Here is a 22,931-nt window from a genome sequence, read left to right on the forward strand (position 1 = left end):
TACAAATTTGCTCACATGCTAGGCCCAGTAATTGAGAGTTCCTTGGACTGAAAGGAGATCCAACCTGTCAATCCTAAAGGAAATCAATCCTGAATATTCATTGGAAAGACTGATGCTGAAGCTGAAACTGCAAAACTTTGGGCACCTGATGTGAAGAACTGACTCACTGGAAAAGACCCTGATGCTGGGAAAGACTGAAGGCAGGAGGAGAAGGGGACGACAGAGGATGAGATGGTTGGATGGCATCACCGACTCAATGGATATGAGTTTGAGTAAGCTCCAGGAATTGGTGATGGACAGGGAAGCCTGGTGTGCTGCAGTCCATGGGGTCATAAAGAGTCGGACACGACTGAGTGACTGAACTGAACTGAAGGCCCAGTAATGGGCACTGGGAACCTAAGTTGAATATAAATGATCCTTTCTTTCCTTTGTTTAGTCGCTAAATCATGTCTGACTTTTTTGCAACCCATGGACTGTAGCCCGCCAGGCTCCTCTGTCCATGGGACTTCCCAGGCAAGAATACTGGAGTGGGTTGCTGTTTCCTCTTCCAGGGTATCATCCCAATCCAGGGACTGGACCCATGTCTCCTGCACTGCAGGTGGATTCTTTCCCACTGAGCCACCTGGGAAGCCCAGGGAACTCATAACTGCCTAACTAGTCAATAGGCAATGAGATCAAGTGTGGGAAATGCACCAGAAGGCAGAAAGCAAGGGAAGCACTAACTCTGCCTGAAGAGTGGGGCCTGGGGTTCCCACAGAAGTGTCCGGTAATTCTCAGTGTCTAGGATTGGGTGTAATGATTACAGTAATGATGCTCCTGGAAGCATAAGCATCAGCATGTGTGTAAAGCATTTATTCTTTAATTCTTATCATGTATTGTAACTGACAACATGAAGCTCCAAATTGATCTGTATTTTTAAATTCTACTTTGACAAAACATATACATGTCTATGGTGTAATAAAGCATACACACACACCCACACAGAGAAAAATGTTTGGCCATTTATACACTAAAATATTATCAGTGGTTGCTACCAAGTGATGAAATTTCAAATGATTCCTTATATTTTTTATTTTTTATCCATTTTTTATTGTGGGTTACATTTTTATTTGTATAAATAAATTTTATATTATGAAACATAATTTTATTGTAGAAATGTAAATTTGGACAATCACTTTGGTAAACTATTTGGTGTTATCCAAGAAATTTGAAGATGCAAAGACACTTCCATTCATAGGTAATACATTAAAGAAATTTTTGCACATGTGTCAGATTTGTAAAAATGAATGTTCAGGGTAGAATTGGTTAAAATGGCCAAAATAGGAAACAACTTATATTCATCTCAGGAAAATGGATAAGTCCACTGTAATACTGTCATATAAGAGAAGACTTTTTAAAAATTTTTAAATTTTATTTCTGCTACCCACTAGTCATGTATATTCAGGCAAGTAATTCAACTTTCTTATACTTCAATTTCCCTAACTATGAAATTAGGGAGAGAATAGTATCTACCTCATAGGGTTGTTGTAAGATTCCAGTTCAGTTCAGACTTTAACTAAGTTAATATATATAAGGACTCAACAGAACCAGGCCCATGTAAATGTTTAATAAATGTTACCTTGTTATTATTGTTGTTATACTTTATTATTGTTATGATATTACTATAAATATTCCCAGAACACCAATTTTGTGTCAGGCCCAAGTGAGAGATTGGAGACACAAAAATAGAATGAGACAGGTTCTGTCTGGAAGATCAACTCCTAAACAGACTACCGTGAAGTGTGAGAAGAGCTATGGTGGAAGGAAATCCAGGGGCTGCAGGAACATAGAGGACCCAACCCAGGCTGGGTGTCTGGGGACTCTTCCCAGGGAAGCCTAGGGCTGTGTCCCCAGGTTGTGGTTTGTTGCACCTGGGCAATGCTCTAATATCCCCTACAGATAGGGGCTAGGAAGTGTTGATAGACAGCGACAGCCATGCCTGCACCTCAATGTAAGAGAGGCTAAGAGGTAGCATGTAGATCATAAGATCACTTAATCTGGTGAGCCTACACACTTAGTATTTGTAGGTTCAAATTTTCCTTTGCAGTTATGAAATTATGGCACAATTTGTATCTCATGTAGGAAAAAATGGCTAACAGTTGGGATTTCTTTAGTTGTCTTGGGAACTAGTACAAAGGTTTCTAGTAGGAATCTGGTTAAAGCTTTCAAAATTTGGATTCTCATTTGTTAGTTGAAAAATAAATATAGGCATTGAAAATAACCTAAATATCCTGTAGTAAAGGGACCAGTAATATGGATATTTAATAATTAAGTAAATTGTGGTATATCTATGAAATTGAATATAACTTTTATATTTGGAGATGGAAATGGCAACCCACTCCATTATTCTTGCCTGGCAAATCCCCCGGCCAGAAGAGCCTGGCAGGCTACAGTCCATGGGGCCTCAAAAGAGTCAGACATGGGTTAGTGACTGAATGATCATAGTATTTACAAGGGTTTTTAGCGGCATGAGAAATGCTTCTGAAAAAAATATAGTGTATAAAGTCATTGTTAGCACCAAATGAAAAAAATCCATACATAAAATGCTCAAAGAAAATATACTTCAATGTTGACAATGGTTATTGCTGGTTGGTGAGATTATAATGATTTCTTTTTTTTTTTTTTTTAACACTTTTTTGTATAGTTTCTAAATTTTTCAACATTAAAATGTATTTTACAGAAAGGTGTATTAAGATACAGCTCACATACCACACAGTTCAGCTATTTAGAACACTTATTGTGCAATTTAAAATATACAAGTCAATGCTGGCTTTTTTTTTCATATTTACAGAATTGTGCAACCATTACCACAAAATAATTTTAGAACACTTTCATCATCACCAAAGAAAACCAATGTGTAATTTTTAGCAGTCACTCCGCATTCCTACCCCCTTTTCAGCCGACAACTAATTTATTTTCTATCACTAATAGATTTGCCTACCCTGGATGTTTTGTATGAACAGAATCATACAATACGGACCCTTGAGTGTTTGACTTCTTTGGTGCAGTATGTTTTCAAGGCTCATCCATATTGTATCATGTATCAGTGTTTTGTTTCTTTTTATTGACAAATAATATTCCACTATATGGAATAATACTCCATTATATGGGTATTCTATACCCATAGGAATAACTAGCAGTTCCAAGAACCACCCCTTTAAGTTCAATCTGTAGAAAACAAGAGAAATGGGTAGATGTACCATATGTGCTGCTCGTCATCTCTCTGTGAGACATGCCAGACTTTCGTCTTAAGGGTGCAGATTTGGGTGTGAAACCTTCAGCTCCCTTCTGTCCTCTTACTTTGCTCCTGTATCTGGGGCTCCCAACTGAACAGACTGAGTCAGGACACCCTTCCAGGAGGGGTTGCCTCAGTCTTGGTAGAAATTCAAATAGTCCCAATTGCAGATGAGACTATTTAGAGGATCCAAAAAGTACATGAAGACTTTATGGGACTAACTTTCCTTTATGACCTTACTTGGAGAGATGTAATGTACGTCTTGGGACAGACGCTGACTCCTGACTCGAAAACTCGAGTTTTGGGGGTAGCTACCACTTTTGGAGTTGAATGGCTTGAATGTGAGTCAAGGGGAAAGAGGAAACACGAAATAGCCCTCCTCCCTACTGGGAGCCAAACAGTTCCCACAACAGGAACACTTTGCCAGATATATTATTGAAGGACTCAAGCGAGCATGTGTTAAGACTTTAGACTATACTAAGTTGGCTGACATTAGAGGAGGAAATGGCAACCTACTCCAGTATTCTTGCTTGGAAAATCCCATGGACAGAGGAGCCTGGTGGGCTACAGTCCATAGGATAGCAGAGTTGGACACAACTGAGTGACTGACACAAATATGGGTAGTCATTTTATTAATTTATTCATCAGGTAATAGAATTTGCTTTGTTTCTACTCTTTCGTTATTGTGACTAATGCTGCTATGAACATCTTTGTACATTTTTTGTGGACATGTGTTTTCAATTCTCTTAGTATATACCTAGAAGTAGAATTGTTAGGTAACTCTGCTTAGCATTTTAAGGAACTGTTTTTCAAAGTGGCTGCATCATTTTACATAGCAGCAATATATGAAGGTTCCAATTTCTCCACATCTTTCTTAAATATTGATTTTCTTAGAGTGTGTAAAGTAGTATCTGATTTTTATTTTTTATTTGCATTTCTAGTATGGCAAACATGACCATCTTTACATGTTTGGCCACTTGTAGTTTCAGTGCATGGACAAAGTTGCTCTGCAGCATGTGGGATCTTCCTGGACCAGGGATCAAATCTGTACCCCTGCATTGGCAGGAGGATTCTAAGCCATTGGGCCACCTGGGAAGTCACAACAAAGATTTACTTTTATGTATATTCCTAAGAGTTTATAGTTTTCAGTTCAGTTCAGTCACTCAGTCATGTTCAACTCTTTGTGATCCAGTGGATTGCAGCATGCCAGGCTTCTTTTCCATCACCAACTCCCGGAGCTTGTTCAAACTCATGTCCACCGAGTTGGTGATGCCATCCAACCATCTCATCCTCTGTTGTCCTCTTCTCCTCCTGCCCTTAATCTTTCCCAGTATCAGGGCTTTTCCAATGAGTCAGTTATTCGCATCAGGTGCCCAAAATATTGTAGCTTCAGCTTCAGCATCAGTACTTCCAATGAATATTCAGGACTGATTTCCTTTAGGATGGACTGGTTGGATCTCCTTGTAGTCCAAGGGACCCTCAAGAGTCTTCTTCAACACCACAGTTCAAAAGCATCAATTCTTCAGTGCTCAGCTTTTTTTATAGTTCAATTCTCATATCCATACATGACTACTGGAAAAACCACAGCTTTGACTAGATGGACCTTTCTCTAGTGGCTCAGCTGGTAAAGAAGCCGCCTGCAATGCGGGAGACCTAGGTTCGATCTCTGGGTTGGGAAGGTCTCTTGGAGAAGGAAATGGCTACCCACTCCAGTATCCTGGCCTGGAGAATTGTTAATCCATTTATAGTTTTAGCTCTTACATGTAAGTCTATGATCCATTTAAATTAATTTTTTAGGGCATCTATAAAAAAAGAATTTTTTAAGAAGGAATCTCATTTCAATTAGAAGGAATTAGAAGGAATCTCATTTCATTCTTTTGCATATGGATATCCAGTTGTTGGGCTTCTACGGTGGCTCAGTGGTAAACAGTCTGCCTGCCAATGCAGGAGACATGGATTCAATCCCTGGATGGAGGAAAAGGCAACCTACTCCAGTATTCTTGCCTAGGAAATCCCATGGACAGAGAAGCCTGGTGGGCTACAGTCCATGGGGTCACAAAGAGAGTTGGACATAACTTAGGACCAAACAACAACATTTGGTTGTTACAACACCAGTTGAAAAGACTATTCCTTCTCTTAGCATCCTTGTTGAAAATCAACTGACCATAAATTTATCATTTATTTCTCGAGTCTTGATTCTGTTCCATTGATCTACAGGTTTATCCATATGCCCGTACTACACTGTTTTGATTGGTGGAGGTTTGTAGTAAGTGTTGAAATCGGGAAGTGTAAATCTTCCTTCTTTTTTGAGATAGCTTTGGTTGTTCTGGTTCCTTATATTTTCATGCATTGCATTAATACTGGGCTGAGGGGAAAGTTTTTTAGAAAAGAGAGAAAGGAAGACAGATATTGCTGAAGGATCTATGAAATCCACTTTGTGTTTTCTCAGTGATACTACTGCAGTTTACTTTTTCTCTTTATTGATTAGTTAATATTCCTTTTGGGCTTCTCTGGTGGCTCAGTGGTAAAGAATTCTGCAATGCAGGGGTTCAATCCTTGGGTCGAGAAGATCCCCTGGAGAAGGAAATGGCAAACTACTCTAGTATTCTTGCCTGGGAAATCCCATGGATTTCCATGGGTTTCCATGGATTTCCATTGGGTTGCAAAAGAGTTGGACAGGACTTATTGACTAAACAGCAACAACAACAAATAATTCTCTTAATTAATTGATTTTTCTCTCCTAAATTTTGTCCTGATCATGGTAGGTCCCCTCTGCCCCCAACTGTTAATGTGCTAGGTATTGATGTAGCCAAGGCCTCATCTTCTGCTTTGCGTCACTTGGCTGAGTTAGAGATTCTTTCCACATAACGGCTCCCACAACACCTTAATTTTTGCTTTACTTCTAGCAACAAGTATTAACACAGTCTACAGTTGTGGTATCTACAGTTTTTATTGCAATCTCATCAACAAATCACTTGTAGTATGTATTTCTGCATATTCATTTTGAATATACAAATATATATATTCATTTATAAATTATATATACTTATGATTGTTATATATATTAAGAACATACTTGAGACAGAAATTTTAAAGGACAAGATAAAAAATGACTAGAAATAAAAGTTTTCCCACTCCTCAGTATTATTTCTCTCTTTAAAGACTGCCATCTTAGATGTCTTCTATTTACCCCCATGTGTTCCTGCTGTTGTTAAGTCCTGTCCGATTCTTTACAACTCCATGGATTGTAGTCTACGAGGCTCCTCTATCCGTGGTATTTCCCAGGCAAGAATACTGGAGTGGGTGGCCATTTCCTCCTCGGGGGAATCTTCCTGACCCAGGGATCAAACCTGGGACTCCTGCATTGGCAGGCAGATTCTTTAACACTGAGGCAGCAGGGAAGTTGCCATGTGTTCCTAGCATTCAGCCAAAGGCTGAGTACATAGCAGCTCAATGTCTGCTGTTCAAAAGAAAAATTTCGACACCCTACTATTTCTATGAAACACTCAACCTCTAGATTTGCACACTGCCAGTAAAGGTTCTGCATCTATTACCTGCTATAGACGTTTTGTAGAGAGGCTGTAATATCTTTTACCTTTGATTACATCTTACATGACTTATTTCTTTAGAAAATATTAAATTGCAGTTGTGCCATCCTTAACTATACTCTGTGTTGCAAAGTGCATGGTCAGGCAGAATCCTGGAGGTAAAGATGGAAATCAGATTTTCAGATCAGGATGTATCTTTCACTGGAGGATAGGAACAAAGGTCAAAGGAGCGACTGGGGGTAAGAGTCAGGAGGGTTTCAGGAAGCCAGGTTCCGGAAACTTGTCAATGGAGAAGAGAGGAAGGCCGGCATTCCCAGCTGAAACGCAGGTGCAAAGGCAGGAAGATGGGAGTGGACCCCGTACATTCTGAGATAGGGAAGAGTTTGGTGTAGCTGAACTCTAGGGGCAGGGGGCGTGCATTTGTGTTTTAAAAAGATCCCTCCAGCAGCTCTGCGAAGTATTAAGGTCTTGAAGCTGGTAGTAGGGGAGGCTGTGGGTTGCCTGAAGAACAGGGCACAATTATAGATTGCTAGATGGTGGAAACTTCTCGGCTTGGAAGCCCAAAGGGAAGCAGGCTTTAGCGTTCTGGCTGCACTGTTGTTTCAGGATCTCAAAGTGCCCCCTCCCCCTTCATTTTTCTGGGACCAGGATTTGTTGTTCCCCAGTGGCTCATATGGTAAAGAATCTGCCTGCGATGCAAGAGACGTGGGTTCGATTCCTGGGGTGGGGAAGATCCCCTGGAGGAGGAAATGGCTACCCACTCCAGTATTCTTGCCTGGGAAATCCCATGGACAGAGGAATCTGGCGGGCTACAGTCCACGGGGTCGCAAAGAGTCGGACACGACTGAGCGACTGAACTGACTGACACTTATACCTTTATCAGAAAATTACTGTTTGTTTCCTGGGAGTCCTCGGCGGGGCTGGAGTAGTCGGTTTCTGAGCTCCTCTGGAGGCCTGTGACCAAGTAAAGACACTGAGGCGCATCCCTGCACAGGTTTTATCAAGCCAGGGCTTGATTGAAGCCTTCATCCCACCCCCGCCTCAATAAAATCAACCGCCCCTCCTACAGAAGCTCAGAGGTTCGGATAGAAAACTGCCTCGGGGATGTCAGGAACGCCTAACCCACAGCCAAGGGCGTGTCTAGGCGGGGCCGGCGGCCCAGGTCACACCCCTTCCCGAGGAAGGAGGGGGCGGGGCAGTCCCCGGCCCTCGGCCTGGGCTCTGCGCCGGCCGCGGTGGGCGGGGTCTGTGGTCCGGCCGGTCGCTGACGGCGCCGGGCCCCGCCCCTCGGGGACGGAGGGCGGGCGGGACGCTAGACTAGCGCGCCAGCAGGGCCAGAGCCGGCCTGGGAGCCCGCGGAGCCGATCGCAGCCAGTGGAGCGCTTGGGCGGCGGCGGCGCGCGCGATGGCTCCCGCCGGGGACCGCGAAGGCTACTGGGGTCCAACGACCTCCACGCTGGACTGGTGCGAGGAGAACTACGCGGTGACCTGGTATATCGCAGAGTTCTGTGAGTGCGGGTGCCGGCCTGAGGCGGGAGCGAGGGAGGGAGGGCGCCGGTCTGAGGGGGAGACGCCGCGTGAGGAAGGCAGAGGGCGGACCTGGCCGCCGGGGGAGGCACCGGGCCTGGCCGGGGGAGGTGGCGTAGTGGAGACCGGGCCAGGGCACTGGAACGGGAATGTTGCGGAGGAAGGCAGCAGCTAGAGCAGTCCAGAGTGGCGGGTGGGGAGGGCCAGTCTGGACGGGTTGAGGGTGGCCTTGAAATTGGGGGGCGGAAGAGAAGTGGAGAGCCCCTGCTGGACCTAAGGGGAAAGCCTGAGGGGCAGGGTTGGGAATGGGGATTCCGCTGCCTGAGGGGCGAGTGGGACAGCCCGAGAAGAGCTCGGGACAGTGGGGGACTCTGCTCGTTTGAATGAGGGCCCGAGACACCTGCTCCTACTGTTGCTGTCACCACCTTCGTCATAAGGGCACAGGAGAAGGGAACAGGTCCTAGCTCAATCTTCCCCCAAATACGTGAAAATACGGTCTTTGCCTTCCTCTTTCTCTGTTCCTGTGAGACCTCTTCGGTCACTTTACAGGGAACGGTTTTCCCCGTGTCAGATCCCGACCCCTGTCTGTACCCCCAGCCCACTCCCACCCGGGGTATCTTCGGTACCAGAAATCACCTCCTCTCGGAGTACGATCGTTCGGCTATCTCCTTGCATCCGGAGGTAGACGGCAGCCTCTAGTCAGTACCTTCCGGCTCGTGCCAGGCTCCTAAGGGCACAAGGGTTCCAGTCCCGACTCCACCCTGCCTCCTCTCCGACTACCTGACAAAGGTATAGGTTCTTCTGAGGACAGTACTTGCACTGATTGCACCTACTGAGGACTTGGGAAGAATCTTCTTCCAGTTGCTGCCCCTGACTGGTCCCTTGGGGCTCTGCGTGTGTATTTCCCCAGATGGACGTTCTTGCCAGGCAAGGAGAGCTCAGGAAAAATCTGCCACTTCTTTTTTGTAGTTTACTTTCGTCAAGTTTTAAGAGCACAATATTTGATCCTTCAGGTGCCTGCTTCTGGCAAGGTACAGAGAATATTTTTTGGCTCACTATTACTGCCTTCTTTTAATTGGCTCAACTTTCTCAGGACAGGAAGCAAAACCCTTTTTTAGCTAACCTTCCCGTTGTTGGGTCTTTTCCCCCCAGGCATGTGTTTGGCTTTGTGGGAAAGAGACAAGACTTTCTTGTCAGCCAGCTGATCCTCCTTTATTGTGTTCCCTGGTAATTGACTAGCATTTAAAAAAAAAAAAACAACACAAGAAAACTGGTTGTTTTTAAGACTTTCAGTACCATTTTCTTTAAACTGTGATTTAGGCTGAGAGTTACTTTTCCTGAACTACTAGTTAAATTAACAATTTTTACATAGTAATGGATGGATATGGACAAAGGGATCATTTGTAGTGTAATTATTTGGCAGCTCAAATGTTGGAGAAGGAAGTGCTTTACATATTTGTTGTTAGATCACTTTGACAAGTCCATACACGGTCCAGAGGAGGTCCATGAGAGAAGGGGCTTAAAATGTGCTTTCTGAACTAGAAATGTGTAATGTGGAAAAGTGAAACTCGGGAATCTTCAAATGTTGATTGGGCTGTAGTATAGAATAGATAAACTTCCTGTATTTTTCTAGAATGTGAAATTAGAGCCTATGGGTGGAAACTACTTGAAAGGGGAGAGATTTTGGTTCAACATAAGGAAAATTTTAAAGTTATAATCATTGAATGGATTGAATCGAGAGGTAGAGGGCTTTCTGTCACTAAAAGTGTTAAAACAGGCCTTGCTAGGCTAACTCACATAGAATAGTTCAGAGGGAATTAATTGCTTGGTGGGCTTCGCTGGTGGCTCAGTGGTAAAGAATCCGCCTGCCAATGCAGGAGACTTGGGCTTGGTCTCTGGGTCAGGAAGATCTGGGGAGGAGAAAACGGCAGCACACTCCACTATTCTTGGAGTGTGGAAGAATCCTGGAAAATTCCATGGATAGAGGAGCCTGGTGGGCTACAGTCCATGGGGCTGCAGAAGAGTCAGACATGACTTAGCAACTAAACAATTGTTTGGTAGAGAAAAGGGATTGGCTTCAGTTGGACTTTAGGTCCTTTGCAACTTTATGGGTCAATATAGGTAATAATGACTGTTAGTTTAGAGTCAAGGATTAGAATCAAAAGAGAAAACTGACAGTTAAGTCATGTGAGATATGAGAGCGCAAGATACTGTTGTTCTGACAGATAGCTCTGAAAAATGGGAAATGGCTTTGGTTCTTAATGTCCTCAGAAGAGGAAACTCTGAGCAGACTAGGTATCAGGGAGTGCAGGAAGAGGATGAGTGAGTGTTGGCAGCCCTTTGCACTTGTACCATGGAAGAAAATGATCTGAAAGAATTTAAGGTCAACCTTATTACCCAGTAAGTAGTGTGAATCTATTCATATCTGAATATGAGACTTTATCTTTGAAAAATAGGCTGATTAATAATGTGTTTGGGCTCCCCAGGTAGGAGCAGTGGTAAAGAATCTGCGTGCCAATGCAGGAGACATGAGCTTTGATCCCTGGGATTAGGAAGATCCCATAGAGTAGGAAATAGCAACCCACTTCAGTATTCATGCCCAGAGAATCCCATGGACAGAGGAGCCTGGTGGGCTACAGTCCATGGGTTAGGAAAGAGTTGGATATGACTGAAGCAACTTAGCATGCATGCACAATAATGTGCTTAAAGCAAAGCAACTTTATCATGATTAAAATATTTACAATAATGATAGAAATATTAATGATAATGATAATGGTGATAATAGCTATATATAAGTGCTTACTATGTATCACATTTTGCTAAGCACTTCATATATCTTATCTTTTTTGACATTTACTATAATTCCAAAAAGAAGGCATTAACCCTAATAAGTAATTTAAGGTTGCAAAAAAGTTAGGTAGAGATAATATTCAAGTTGAGGTCTGACTCTAAAGCTACTATACCATATTATTTCTATCACGTATTTATTGTTTTGCCCCAGCATGCAAGGGATGAAGACAAGCATGAAGTAGTATACTATCACAGATGACAAATAACTCTTCAGGAAGCACATCTCTCAGCATTGGGTGTGTGTGTTTTGGGTAATTTAAAAACAGGTTTGGGGAATTGCATGTAAAGATGGCAGCAGTTCTCAGTCACTAAAAAACTTTAAACACAACCTTCTTAACATCATCCAGTTTGAGTTCATGTTCCTTTTTTGTTTAAGTGGATTTTAACAAACACGGGAAAAGGTAGTTTCTCTCTTTTTTTCAATAGTTTTTTTTTTTTTAAATTGATTAATTCGGCGGGGCTGGGTCTTAGTTGCTGCATGTGAACTCTTAGTTGAAGCAAGTGGGATCTAGTTCCCTGACCTGGGAGCAGACCCAGGCCCCTTGCATTGGGAGTGCAGAATCTTAGCCACTGGACCACTAAGGAAGTCCCTTTGATGGTTTCTCTTCAGTTGTGAAATACTAAATACCTTGATGTGCCAGAACTTACAAGTACAGACAGTCCTCACTTTGCTTAGTAGGGTGGGACAATACAAATGACTATGCAAGTTAAAACCTAGCTAATCAGTCTTAATACTCAATAAGAAAAGTTATGAGTGTTCTGTGACTTTTACATATTTTTGTCAAACATTGTAAATCCTCATTGTTAGTCATAAATATATGAAAAAATAAAAAAAATATTAAAACATACTTTTTTCAGTCACTAAGTTGTGTCCAACTGTTTGTGATCCCATGGCCCCATGGACTGCAGCACACAAGGCCTCCCTGTCCTTTACTGTCTCCCAGAGTTTGCTCAAACTCATGTCTATTAAGTTGACGATGCCATCCAACCATCTCATCCTCTGTTTAGTACACTGTAATTTAAAACATTAAAATCATTGAGAGTTAAAATGTTTTATTTCTTTGTCGAAGAACTTATCTAGAATAGCTTGAGTAGAACTTGCCTTCTTGTCATGTAACTTATGATACAGAATGAGTATATATATATATTTTTTCTTCTGTGCCTTGGTGGATTGTCTTCATCCTTTCTAAGTTTGGATCACTTTCCAACATTTCATTCTTAGCACTTTCAATATTGTGGAATATTTCTGAGAGTTCCTTTAATGCACAGTTTTTGCTGGTGTCACTTCTGGTCCATCTTCATTCTTTTTTCACAACCAGTTTCTTTTGTAACTCCATTTATGTTTGAGTTTTTTTCTAACATGGTTACTTTTTAAAAAAATTATATTGAAGTATAGTTGATTAACAGTGTTGTGTTAATTTCAGCAAATGTGCAGCAAAGTGATTCAGTTATACATATGTACATTCTTTTTCATATTCTTTTCCATCATGGTTTGTCATAGGATATGGAATGTAGTTCTCTGAGCTATACAGTGGGACCTTGTTTATCCATTCTCTATATAATAATTGAAGTGAAGTGAAGTGAAGTCGCTCAGTCGTGTCCTACTCTTTGCAACCCCATGGACTGTAGCCCACAAGGCTCCTCTGTCCATGGAATTTTCCAGGCAAGAGTACTGGAGTGGGTTGCCATTTCCTTCTCCTGGGGATCTTTCTGACCCAGGGCTCGAACCTGGGTCTCCTGCATTGCAGGCAGACACTTTACCGTCTGAGTCACCAGGGAAGCCAAGCCCATATGATAGTTTGCACCTGCTAATCTCAAACTTCCAATCATCCCTCCCCCACCCCAACACTATTACTTTTTTTTGTTTCATTTCTGCACTTTCATCATTGTTGGCCTGTTCCATCTTTCAATTATCCATTTTTGTAAAATGCCACATATATTGCTCACTGGGAGACTAGGAGGCAACTTAGCTACATGCTTTGCCCTCTGTACATGAACTGAAGAGCCAGATGTGCAGTGACTAAACACCAACAGACTTTGCCTTGGGCTAGGCTTATTCAAGCTAGATAGGTGTTGGCTCTTCTTACAGATTTGCTGCTCCTCTCCCCATCCTGTTCACAGGAATTGGGCAGAAGGGAAGCAGGGCAACCCTCAGTCTTTCACTGAGGGATGGGATTTATGATGGGATTCTCTTAGATCAGATAAAGGGATAAACTATCCTTTGTTGCCAGTGCAGCAGGAGACTAGAGAGGCTTTAACCAGCTGCCTCTGCCATACGCATGTGCTCAGTTCAGTTCAGTCGCTCAGTTGTGTCCGACTCTTTGCGACCCCATGAATCACAGCACGCCAGGCCTCCCTGTCCATCACCAACTCCTTGAGTTACTCAAACTCATGCCCATCGAGTTGGTGATGCCATCCAGCCATCTCATCCTCTGTCGTCCCCTTCTCCTCCTGCCCCCAATCCGTCCCAGAATCAGGGTCTTTTCCAATGAGTCAACTCTTCGCATGAGGTGGCCAAAGTACTGGAGTTTCAGCTTCAGCATCAGTCCTTCCAGTGAACACCCAGGACTGATCTCCTTTAGGATGGACTGGTTGGATCTCCTTGCTACTTGTATGTTATTGCACACTTTTCCTTTCCTTTTTTCAGGCCCTTTCCTACTGTCTTCTCTGAATAGTGGCCTCTAGGAATTGAGCATACTTCAGGCTTCTTTTGGCCCTGGGGTTCTGTGGGCTTGGTGGAGGTGGTGTCCGTGTCACCTTAAGGAAGATAGTATTTTTCCTGAGTTATTGACAAGCAAACAGCACTGCCTCTGACTCGTGACTAAGAAACACCACTGAAGAATGAAGGCCAAATGGAGGGCCAAATTCATGGTACCAAAGGGTTTGGATTTAATGTATACAAGTCAGAGGTGGCCAGTAAATTGTTTCAGTTGCTGTGATTTTGCTGTGATTTGTGTTTCAGTTGCTTCCTATTGCATAGGAAGCTGAATGTTAGGTCCATGAATCAAGGTAAATTGGAGGCAGTCAAGCAGAAAATGGTAAGAATAAACATCGACATCCTAGGAATCAGTAAACTAAAATGGACAGGAATCGGTGAATTTAATTCAGATGACCATTATATCTACTACTGTGGGCAAGAATCCCTTAGACAAAACAGAGAAGCCCTCATAATCAACAAGAGTCTGAAATGCAGTACTTGGGTGTAACCTCAAAAATGACAGGATGGTCTTGGTGCTTTTCCAAGGCAAGCCATTCAATATCACAATAATTTAAGTCTATATGTATACATTGGATTGCAAGGAAGGGGGGTACTTGATGCATAAGGGCTTTACAGTGTTAGTACTGGAAGAACAGCTAGCTGTTTGTATACTTATTTATTAATCATTGTGGAAAAACACATGTAACATAAAATTTACCATTGTAACCATTTTTCACTGTACAGTTCTGTAGTATTAAGTACATTGACATCATTGCATAACCAATCTCTGTAACTCTCTCATCTTGCAGAACTGAAACTCCAGATCCATTTAACAGCTCCATTTCCCTCCTTCCTCCCTACCTACCCCTAGACCCTGGCAACCAGTCTTCTGCTTTCTGTCTTTATGAATTTATATAAGTGGGATCAGCAGTGGGTTTTTTTTTTTTTTTTTGCAACTGGCTTATTTCATTTAGCATAATGCCCTTATGTAGCATTTTGTACCATGTATTAGAACTTCCTTCTTTCCAAAGTCTGAATAGTATTTCATTATGTGTACGCTGCAATTTGCTTATCCATTCATCCACTGATGGACACATGGGTTGCTTCCACCTCTTTGCTTTAGTGAATAGTGAGGCTGTGACATGGGTGTACAAATATCTCTTTGACCCAAAAGTGGAATTTCTGGTTCATATGGTGACATTGCAGCTATTTTAACCTTTTCATTAGAAAAAAAGCATTTTATATCTTCTTATTTTCTTTTTTGGGCAATTTATTATTTTTCTTATATAAATTGTAGCTTAATACTTCTACATAAATTATGATTATTAATATACTTTATCCCTATTTAAAATAGTCAAAAGCACATGTGACTCTCAATCAGAGGATATGTTACTGCACTGTATTGATTCATATGAGATATATAAGATAATATATTACCTTAATGTATTGGTATAATTCTATTCCAAAGAAAAGCAGCATAATATTTTCATTGCAGCCTTATTTCAGATAAATTTGACTTTTGAGATATTGAAAATAGCCAATAGAAATAATAAGCTAACATTATAGGACACTTAATGTGCAAAGCTCTGTGTGTATATTATCTTATAAGAATGATTATTATAATCCTTATAGCTCTTTTAAAGTTTAGGAAGGTTAAGTAACTTGCCCTAGGTCACAGACTATTAAGTGGCAGAGCTTAAGTGACCATCTAAGGGCCGTCTGATTCTAAAGTTATCCTCTTAACTCTCATACTGTCTTGCCTCCTTCCATTACTACTTTTTCAGACTCCAGTGAGTCCAGGGACCTCAGGTTCATAACTAGTGGTCTAACCTCATTTTATATATAAAGAGAAGAACCTTGAGAGTTGACATGATTTGCCCAAGATTATATTGCAAATTAGTTATGAAACCTAGACCAGAATCCACATTCAGTTATTTCTCAGCATGGGAAATGGTAGAGCTGAGGAGGATGATGTCAGATGTTGTTGATGTCATATTGTTAATGAGTTACCAGGTCATAGGACTTCCTCAGAACAAAAAGCGTGCCTAACGAACTACTTTTTTTGTGTTGAAAATACCTAACAACTATAGAGTGCTTTACAGTAGTGCTGCTCAGATTTTCATGTGCATGTGAATTATCTAGAGGTCTTGTTAAAATGCATATTCCAGTATAGTAAGTCTGGAATGTAGCCTTAGATTCTGCGTTTCTTATAAGCTATCAAGTCATTACTATCAAGTTTTATAAGCTATCAAGTCTGGAGATTATACTTGGAGAAGCAAGACTTTATAGTTCACAAAGCACTATTAATTCTTTTTTTCCTATGGGATGTAAGTGTTCTCCCTGTTTGTAGGTAAGAAATCAAGTTCAGAAGGATAAATGACTTCTTCAGGATCACAGGGCTGATACTGGAATCTAGGATTCTAACTTGAAAATCAAGTTAGGTGTTGATCACCACCCTCTTAACAGGCCAAAAACACTGCATGTGAAGAAAAGTTTGAAAATGATTGTTCTGGGTCATGAGCCAAATTGAATTTAAAATTGAACATATTACATTTTCATTTTGGAAACAATTTTCTTTTGTTCCTGATACCTAAGCCAAGCTCAAGCCAAACTATCTTTTAGACTTTGGTTTATATTTAGAAAGCTTTCTTAAATGAACAATGCAAAGAAGTAGAGGAAAACAACAGAATGGGAAAGACTAGAAATCTTTTCAAGAAAGTTGAAGATACCTAGGAAATGTTTCATGCAAGGATGGGCACAATAAAGACAGAAATGGTAAGGACCTAACAGAAACAGTAGAGATTAAGACGAGGTGGCAAGAATACACAGGAGGACAATACAAAAAAGGTCTTAATGACCCAGATAACCATGATGGTGTGGTCACTCACCTAGAGACAGACATCTTGGAGTGTGAAGTCAAGTGGGCCTTAGGAAGCATTACTACGAACAAAGCTAGTGGAGGTGATGGAATTCCAACTGAGCTATTTCAAATCCTAAAAGATTATGCTGTTAAAGTGTTGCACTCAATATGCCAGCAAGTTTAGAAAACTCAGCAGTGGCCACTGGACTGGGAAAGGTCAGTTTTCATTCCAATTCCAAAGAAAGATGATGCCAAAGAATATTCAAACTACCATACAATTGTTCTCATTTCACATACTCTTAAGGTTATGCTCAATATCCTTCAAGCTAGGCTTCAGCAGTTATGTGATCTAAGAAATTCCAGATGTACAAGCTGGGTTTTGAAGAGGCAGAGGAACCAGAGATCAAATTGCCAACATTTGTTGTATCATGCAGAAAGCCAGGGAGTTCAGAAAAACATCTACTTCTGCTTCATTGACCAGGCGAAAACCTTTGACTGTGTGGATCACAACAAACTGTGGAAAATTCTTAAGAGATGAAAGTACCAGACCACCTTACTTGACTCTTGACAAACCTGTATGCAGGTCAAAAAGCAGCAGTTAGAACCAGACATGGAACAACTGACTGGTTCAAAATTGGGAAAGGAGTATGACAAGGCTGTATATTGTCACCCTGCTTATTTAACTTGTATGTGGAGTGGTGGTGGTTTAGTCGCTAAGTCATGTCTGACTCTTGCGACCCTGTTGACTGTAGCCTGCCAGGCTCATCTGTCTATGGGATTCTCTAGGCAAGAATACTGGAGTGTATTGCCATTTCCTTCTCCTGGGGATCTTCCTAACCCAGGGATTGAACCCAGGTCTCTTGCATTGCAGGCAGATTTTTACCAACTGAGCTACAAGGGAAGCTCATATGTGGAGTATATCATGTGAAATATCTGGTTGGATGAATCACAAGCTGGAATCAAGACTGCTGAAGAAATGGCAACAACCTCATATATACAGATGATACCACTCTAATGACAGAAAGTGAAGAGGAACTAAAGAGCCTCTTGATGAAAGAGGAGAGTGAAAAAGCTGGCTTGAAACTCAACATTCAAAAAACTGAAATCATGGCATCTGGTCCTATCACTTCATGGCAAATAGAAGGGGAGAAAGTGGAAACAGTGACAGAATTTATTTTCTTGAGCTCCAAAATCACTGTGGACAGTGACTGCAGCCATGAAATTAAAAAGATGCTTGCTCCTTGGAAGGAAAGCTATGACAAACCTAGACAGAGTAATAAAAAGCAAAGATATCACTTTGCTGACACAGTTCTGTATAGTCAAAGCTAAGGTATTTCTAGTAGTCTTGTATGGATGTGAAAATTGGACCATAAAGAAGGCTGAATGCCAGAGAATTGATACTTTTGAATTGTAGCGCTGGAGAAGACTCTTGAAAGTCCCTTGGACAGCACAGAGATCAAACCAGTCATTCCTAAAGGAAATCAACCCGTGTATTCATTGGAAGGATTGTTGTTGAAGCTGAAGCTCCAATACGGTGGCTATCTGATGCAAAGAGCCAACCTATTGGGAAAGATTCTATTGCTGGGAAAGATTGAAGGCAAAAGGAGAAGGGGATGGCAGAGGATGAGATAGATAGCATCACCAACTCAGTGAACATGAATTTGAGCAAACTCTGGGCAGTAGTGGAGGGCAGAGGAGCCTGGTGTGCTGCAGTCCACAGGATCTCAAAAAGTTGGATACAACTTAGCCACTGGACGACAACAACTATATTTAATAATTAGTTGTAATATAGTAGTCCTTCCTCATGTTCCGAGACCCTGAAGGGATGCCTGAAACAGCCCTATATAGTAGACCTTCCTTACGTTCCAAGACCCTCAAGGGATGCCTGAAATAGCTGTATATAGTAGACCCTTGAACAACACCAATCCTCTATATAGTTGAAAATCCACATACTGATTTACAGTTAGCCCTCCATATCCCTGGTTCATATCTGTGGTTTCAGCCAACTGTGGATTGTGTAGTATTGTAGTATGTATTTATTGAAAAAAATCCACATATAGTGGATTTGCACAGTTCTAACCTGTTTTTGTTCAAGGGTCAACTGTATATTTTTTTTTTCTTATATACATGTATGATAAAATCTAATTTATAAATTAAGCTCAATAAGAGATTAATAACAGCTAATAATAGAATAGTTATGACAATATACTGTAATAAAAATTATGTGACTGTGGTCTCTCAGAATATCTTATTGTACAGTACTCACCCATATTGTTGTGATAATCTGAGGTGATAAAATGCTTACACATGATGAGAGGGCATTGTGTCCTAGTGTTAGGTTACTATTAACTTCTGATGTTTCTGAGAATGAGATTTATTTGCTTTGCATGACCCTGGACCATTGAACCATAATGACGTTGATGGTTGAGGATCTCAGGTGGGATAGAGCAGGACAGGGTGAGATTTCATTGTGCTACTCAGGTTGCTGCATAGTTAAAAACTTATGAATTGTTTATTTCTGAAATTTTCCATTTAATATTTTCAGACTGCAGTTAACTAGGGATAATTGAAAGCTTGGAAAGTGAAACTGCAGATCAGGATACTGTATTTGAAGGCTAAAGTACATTTTGAAGTCTAACCTTGATTTAGCATTTACCTAGGTTGTCCAAGATTTTAACTAGGGAAAATTGTAATTTGGTAGCACTTGTTGGAAGAAATGATGTATTTTTATTTATTTTTAATCAAACAGTAATTGAGGTTTGAGTAAATAAGGAGAACAAATAACTCAAATTGTGATTTGGGGAACTTTATTAACTAGAATAAAGAGAATAGTAAACATTTAAAGTTTTGTTGAGTGCACTGTTATTTCAGGTTGAAATTTTAAGTTGCTTCTTTGATTTTGGGCTTCTTTCCTTTCCTTTACCAACTGTTTCATAGTGGGTGGGAGAAAAAAACCCTTACCTGGAGAGTTTGAGATAGTGCAAGAGAGTGATTTAAAAGAAGTTAAGGCATGAAGAAACATTTTAGGACTCAGAAAAATGATTGATAGCGGAAGCAGTTTATGGTGACATGAAACCTTACATGTTTTACTGTGAGGAAAGTATTTCACCTGATAAAATGACTTGAAGTCAGAATCAAAATCCTGACTGAACTTTCTGCCACCGAACCTGTCTTTAGCAAATCACTTAATCATTCTTTCTACCATTTTTCTTTCTATAAAATGAGAAAATGAATATTTGGTAGGGTTATGAGAATTAAGTGGCATATGCGAAAGCACACAGGGAAGTGCCTGGCAAATACTAGGTGCTAAATAAGTATTAGCTGAATTGGAATCTAGTCAAAATAAGTTTAAAAAATAAATCCTTGCTTTGTTATAGTTGTGACCTTCTTATCTGTGATGGTTAGTTTTATGTGCAAACTTGACTTGGCTAAGTATCCAGTTATTTAATCAAATACTTCCCTGATAGCTCAATTGGTAAAGAATCTGCCTGCAATGCAGGAGACCCTGGTTCTATTCCTGGGTTGGGAAGATCCCCTGGAGAAGGGCTGGGCTACCTACTTCAGTATTCTTGGGCTTCCCTCGTGACTCAGCTGGTAAAGAATCTGCCTGCAATGCGGGAGACCTGGATTCGATCCCTGGGTTGGGAAGATCCCCTGGAGAAGGAAATGGCTACCCACTCCAGTATTCTGGTCTAGAGAATTCCATGGACTGTATAGTCCGTGGGGTTGCAAAGAGTCAGACAGGACTGAGTGACTTTCAATTTCACACTGTTTAATCAAATACTGATTTAGGTGTTGCTGTGAAAGAATCTTGTAAATGTGGCTAACACCTACAGTCAGTTGACTTGAAGTAAAGATTACTGTTAATAACATGACTGGGCCTTATTCAAACTATTGAAAGGCCATAATAGCAAATGCTGAGTTTAGGAATTAGGGTGGGGAGGTTAAGGGCCCCCCAGGTGGTGCAGTGGTAAAGACTCTGTCAGCAAATGCAAAGGTATTGATCTCTGGGCTCAGGAAGATCCCATGGAATAGGAAATGGCAACCCACTCTAGTATTATTGCCTGGAAAATTCCATGGACAGAGGAGTCTGGCAGGCTACAGTGGGTAGCAAAGAATTGGACATGACTGTGCATGTGGGGAAGTTAAACCTTTACTTGGGGATGAATCCTATTTGAACACCCACCTTGGAGGAACTTCCCTACTTAAACCCTCTTCCCTTTCTTCCTTTGTTTATTTGAATATTTTGTCAATATACCAAATTTTTAGATGTTTTCAGTGGGAAGGTTGGTTGGAGTATCTAGTGTGCCACATAGTCTTAACCCATAACCCAATTGCTTTTATATCTGCATTTCCTTTGTCATTTGTAGCTGCATCCCAGTCAGTGTATACCCAGAATTAGGTGCTTCTTCTGTTTCTATTTGAAGACTTTCTACTGACTGAAGAGTAAAGGCCAAATCGTAATACAGTATGAAAAGCCCCCCTTTTTAAAAAAAAAAGTTAATATTTTCACAGGTACAGCAAAGTTAGAAGAATTTTGCAGTGAATATCCTAGACCCTAACAATAATGTTTTAATATACAGTACTTATTTTATCATGTTTATTTATCCATTCCATTCTCCATCTATCAGTTCATTTTTTTGGATACATTTCAAAGTAAATTGTAAACATCTGTACACTTTTCCCTAAAATACCTCAATATGTATATCATTAAAATTCAGTTCTTACCAGAAAAAATAAAAGTGAATCTGTAGATCAAAAAAAAAAATTCAATTCTTTGTTTTTTCTTTAGATGTAAAATTTATATTCAGTGTAAATGCACAAATCTTATGTGTGTTTGCTATATTTTGAGAAATGCATATATTTGTATAATCCAAACCCCTATCAACATAGAGAACTTTACCATCAAACATGAAAGTTCCTCATGCTCCTTTCCTGTAATTTTCACTGTCACCTTCCTTCTTCTCCAGGGCAACCACCTGTTCTGATGTTTTTCTTCACCATTGATGAGATTTGTTCATTCTAGGACTGTATATAAGTGGAATTATATATTAAATATATATATATTATATACTATATATATATATATTATATAGTATATATATTAATATATTAATAATATTTGCTATTTGGTGTAAAGCTTCTTTTACTTCCATAATGTTTTTGATAGTCATTGTCTCGTTGCATGTGTTGGTAGTTCCTTTTTATTGCCAAGAATATTCCATTGTATGATATTAACACAGTTTATCTATTTTCCTGTTTGTGGACACCTGGCTGTTTTCAGGTTTGAAGTGAAGTGGAGTGCAAGTCACTCAGTCGTGCCTGACTTTTTGCGACCCCATGGACTATACAGTCCATGGGATTCTCTAGGCCAGAATACTGGATTGGGTAGCCTTTCCCTTCTCCAGGGGATCTTCCCCACCTAGGGATCAAACTGAGGTCTCCTGCATTGCTGGCAGATTCTTTACCAGATGAGCCACAAGGGAAGCCTGTTTTCAGGTTTGGGTAACCATAAAGCTGCTGTATACATTCTTGTACAAGTCTTCCTGTGGATATATTTTCATTTCCCAGAGGTGAATACCTAGGATTGTAATAACTGGGCCATAGAATAGTCATATGTTTAGTTTTATTAGAAAATTTCAGAACTTTCCTCAGAATGGTTAGTGTTTTTATTCACAGCATTTGATCCACATTCTTTTTTTTTTCTTCATTTTTTAAAAATTGAAGGTAGTTAATTTATAATGTTGTGTTAGTTTCAGTATACAGCACAGGATTCACTTATATATTATCTTCAGATTCTTTTCTATTATAGGTTATCACAAGATATTGAGTACAGTTCTCTGTGCTATACAGTAGGACCTTGTTTACCTATTTTATGTATAGTAGTGTGTACGTCAATCCCAAACTCCTAATATACCTTCTCTCCTTCCCCACTGCTATCCCCTTTGTTAACCATAAGTTTGTTTTCTATGTCTGTGAGTCTGTTTCTGTTTTGTAAGTTCATTTGTTATCATTTTTTCACATGTAAGATTTCACATGTAAGTGGTATCCTATGATATTTGTCTTTCTCCTACTTCACTTAATGCAATAATCTCTAGATCTATCCATGTTGCTACATATGGCATTATTTCATCTTTTATGTGTGTGTGTATATATACATATATATGCATCATA

General features: G+C 40.5%; 1 protein-coding gene across 1 annotated transcript in view; it reads left to right on the top strand.

The window, feature by feature from the left end:
- Positions 1–8,118: 8,118 nt before the first annotated feature.
- The window catches only part of ACER3 (alkaline ceramidase 3), a 152,793-nt gene continuing 137,980 nt past the window's right edge, over positions 8,119–22,931 (top strand). Inside the window, exon 1 of the mRNA XM_043908067.1 lies at positions 8,119–8,330. Within this exon, the coding sequence (XP_043764002.1) occupies positions 8,228–8,330 (103 nt within the window). The 5' untranslated portion in view covers positions 8,119–8,227. The remainder of the gene's footprint in view (positions 8,331–22,931) is intronic.

The sequence above is a fragment of the Cervus elaphus genome, chromosome 1 (genome assembly GCF_910594005.1).
Source record: "Cervus elaphus chromosome 1, mCerEla1.1, whole genome shotgun sequence".
Taxonomy (NCBI): domain Eukaryota; kingdom Metazoa; phylum Chordata; class Mammalia; order Artiodactyla; family Cervidae; genus Cervus; species Cervus elaphus.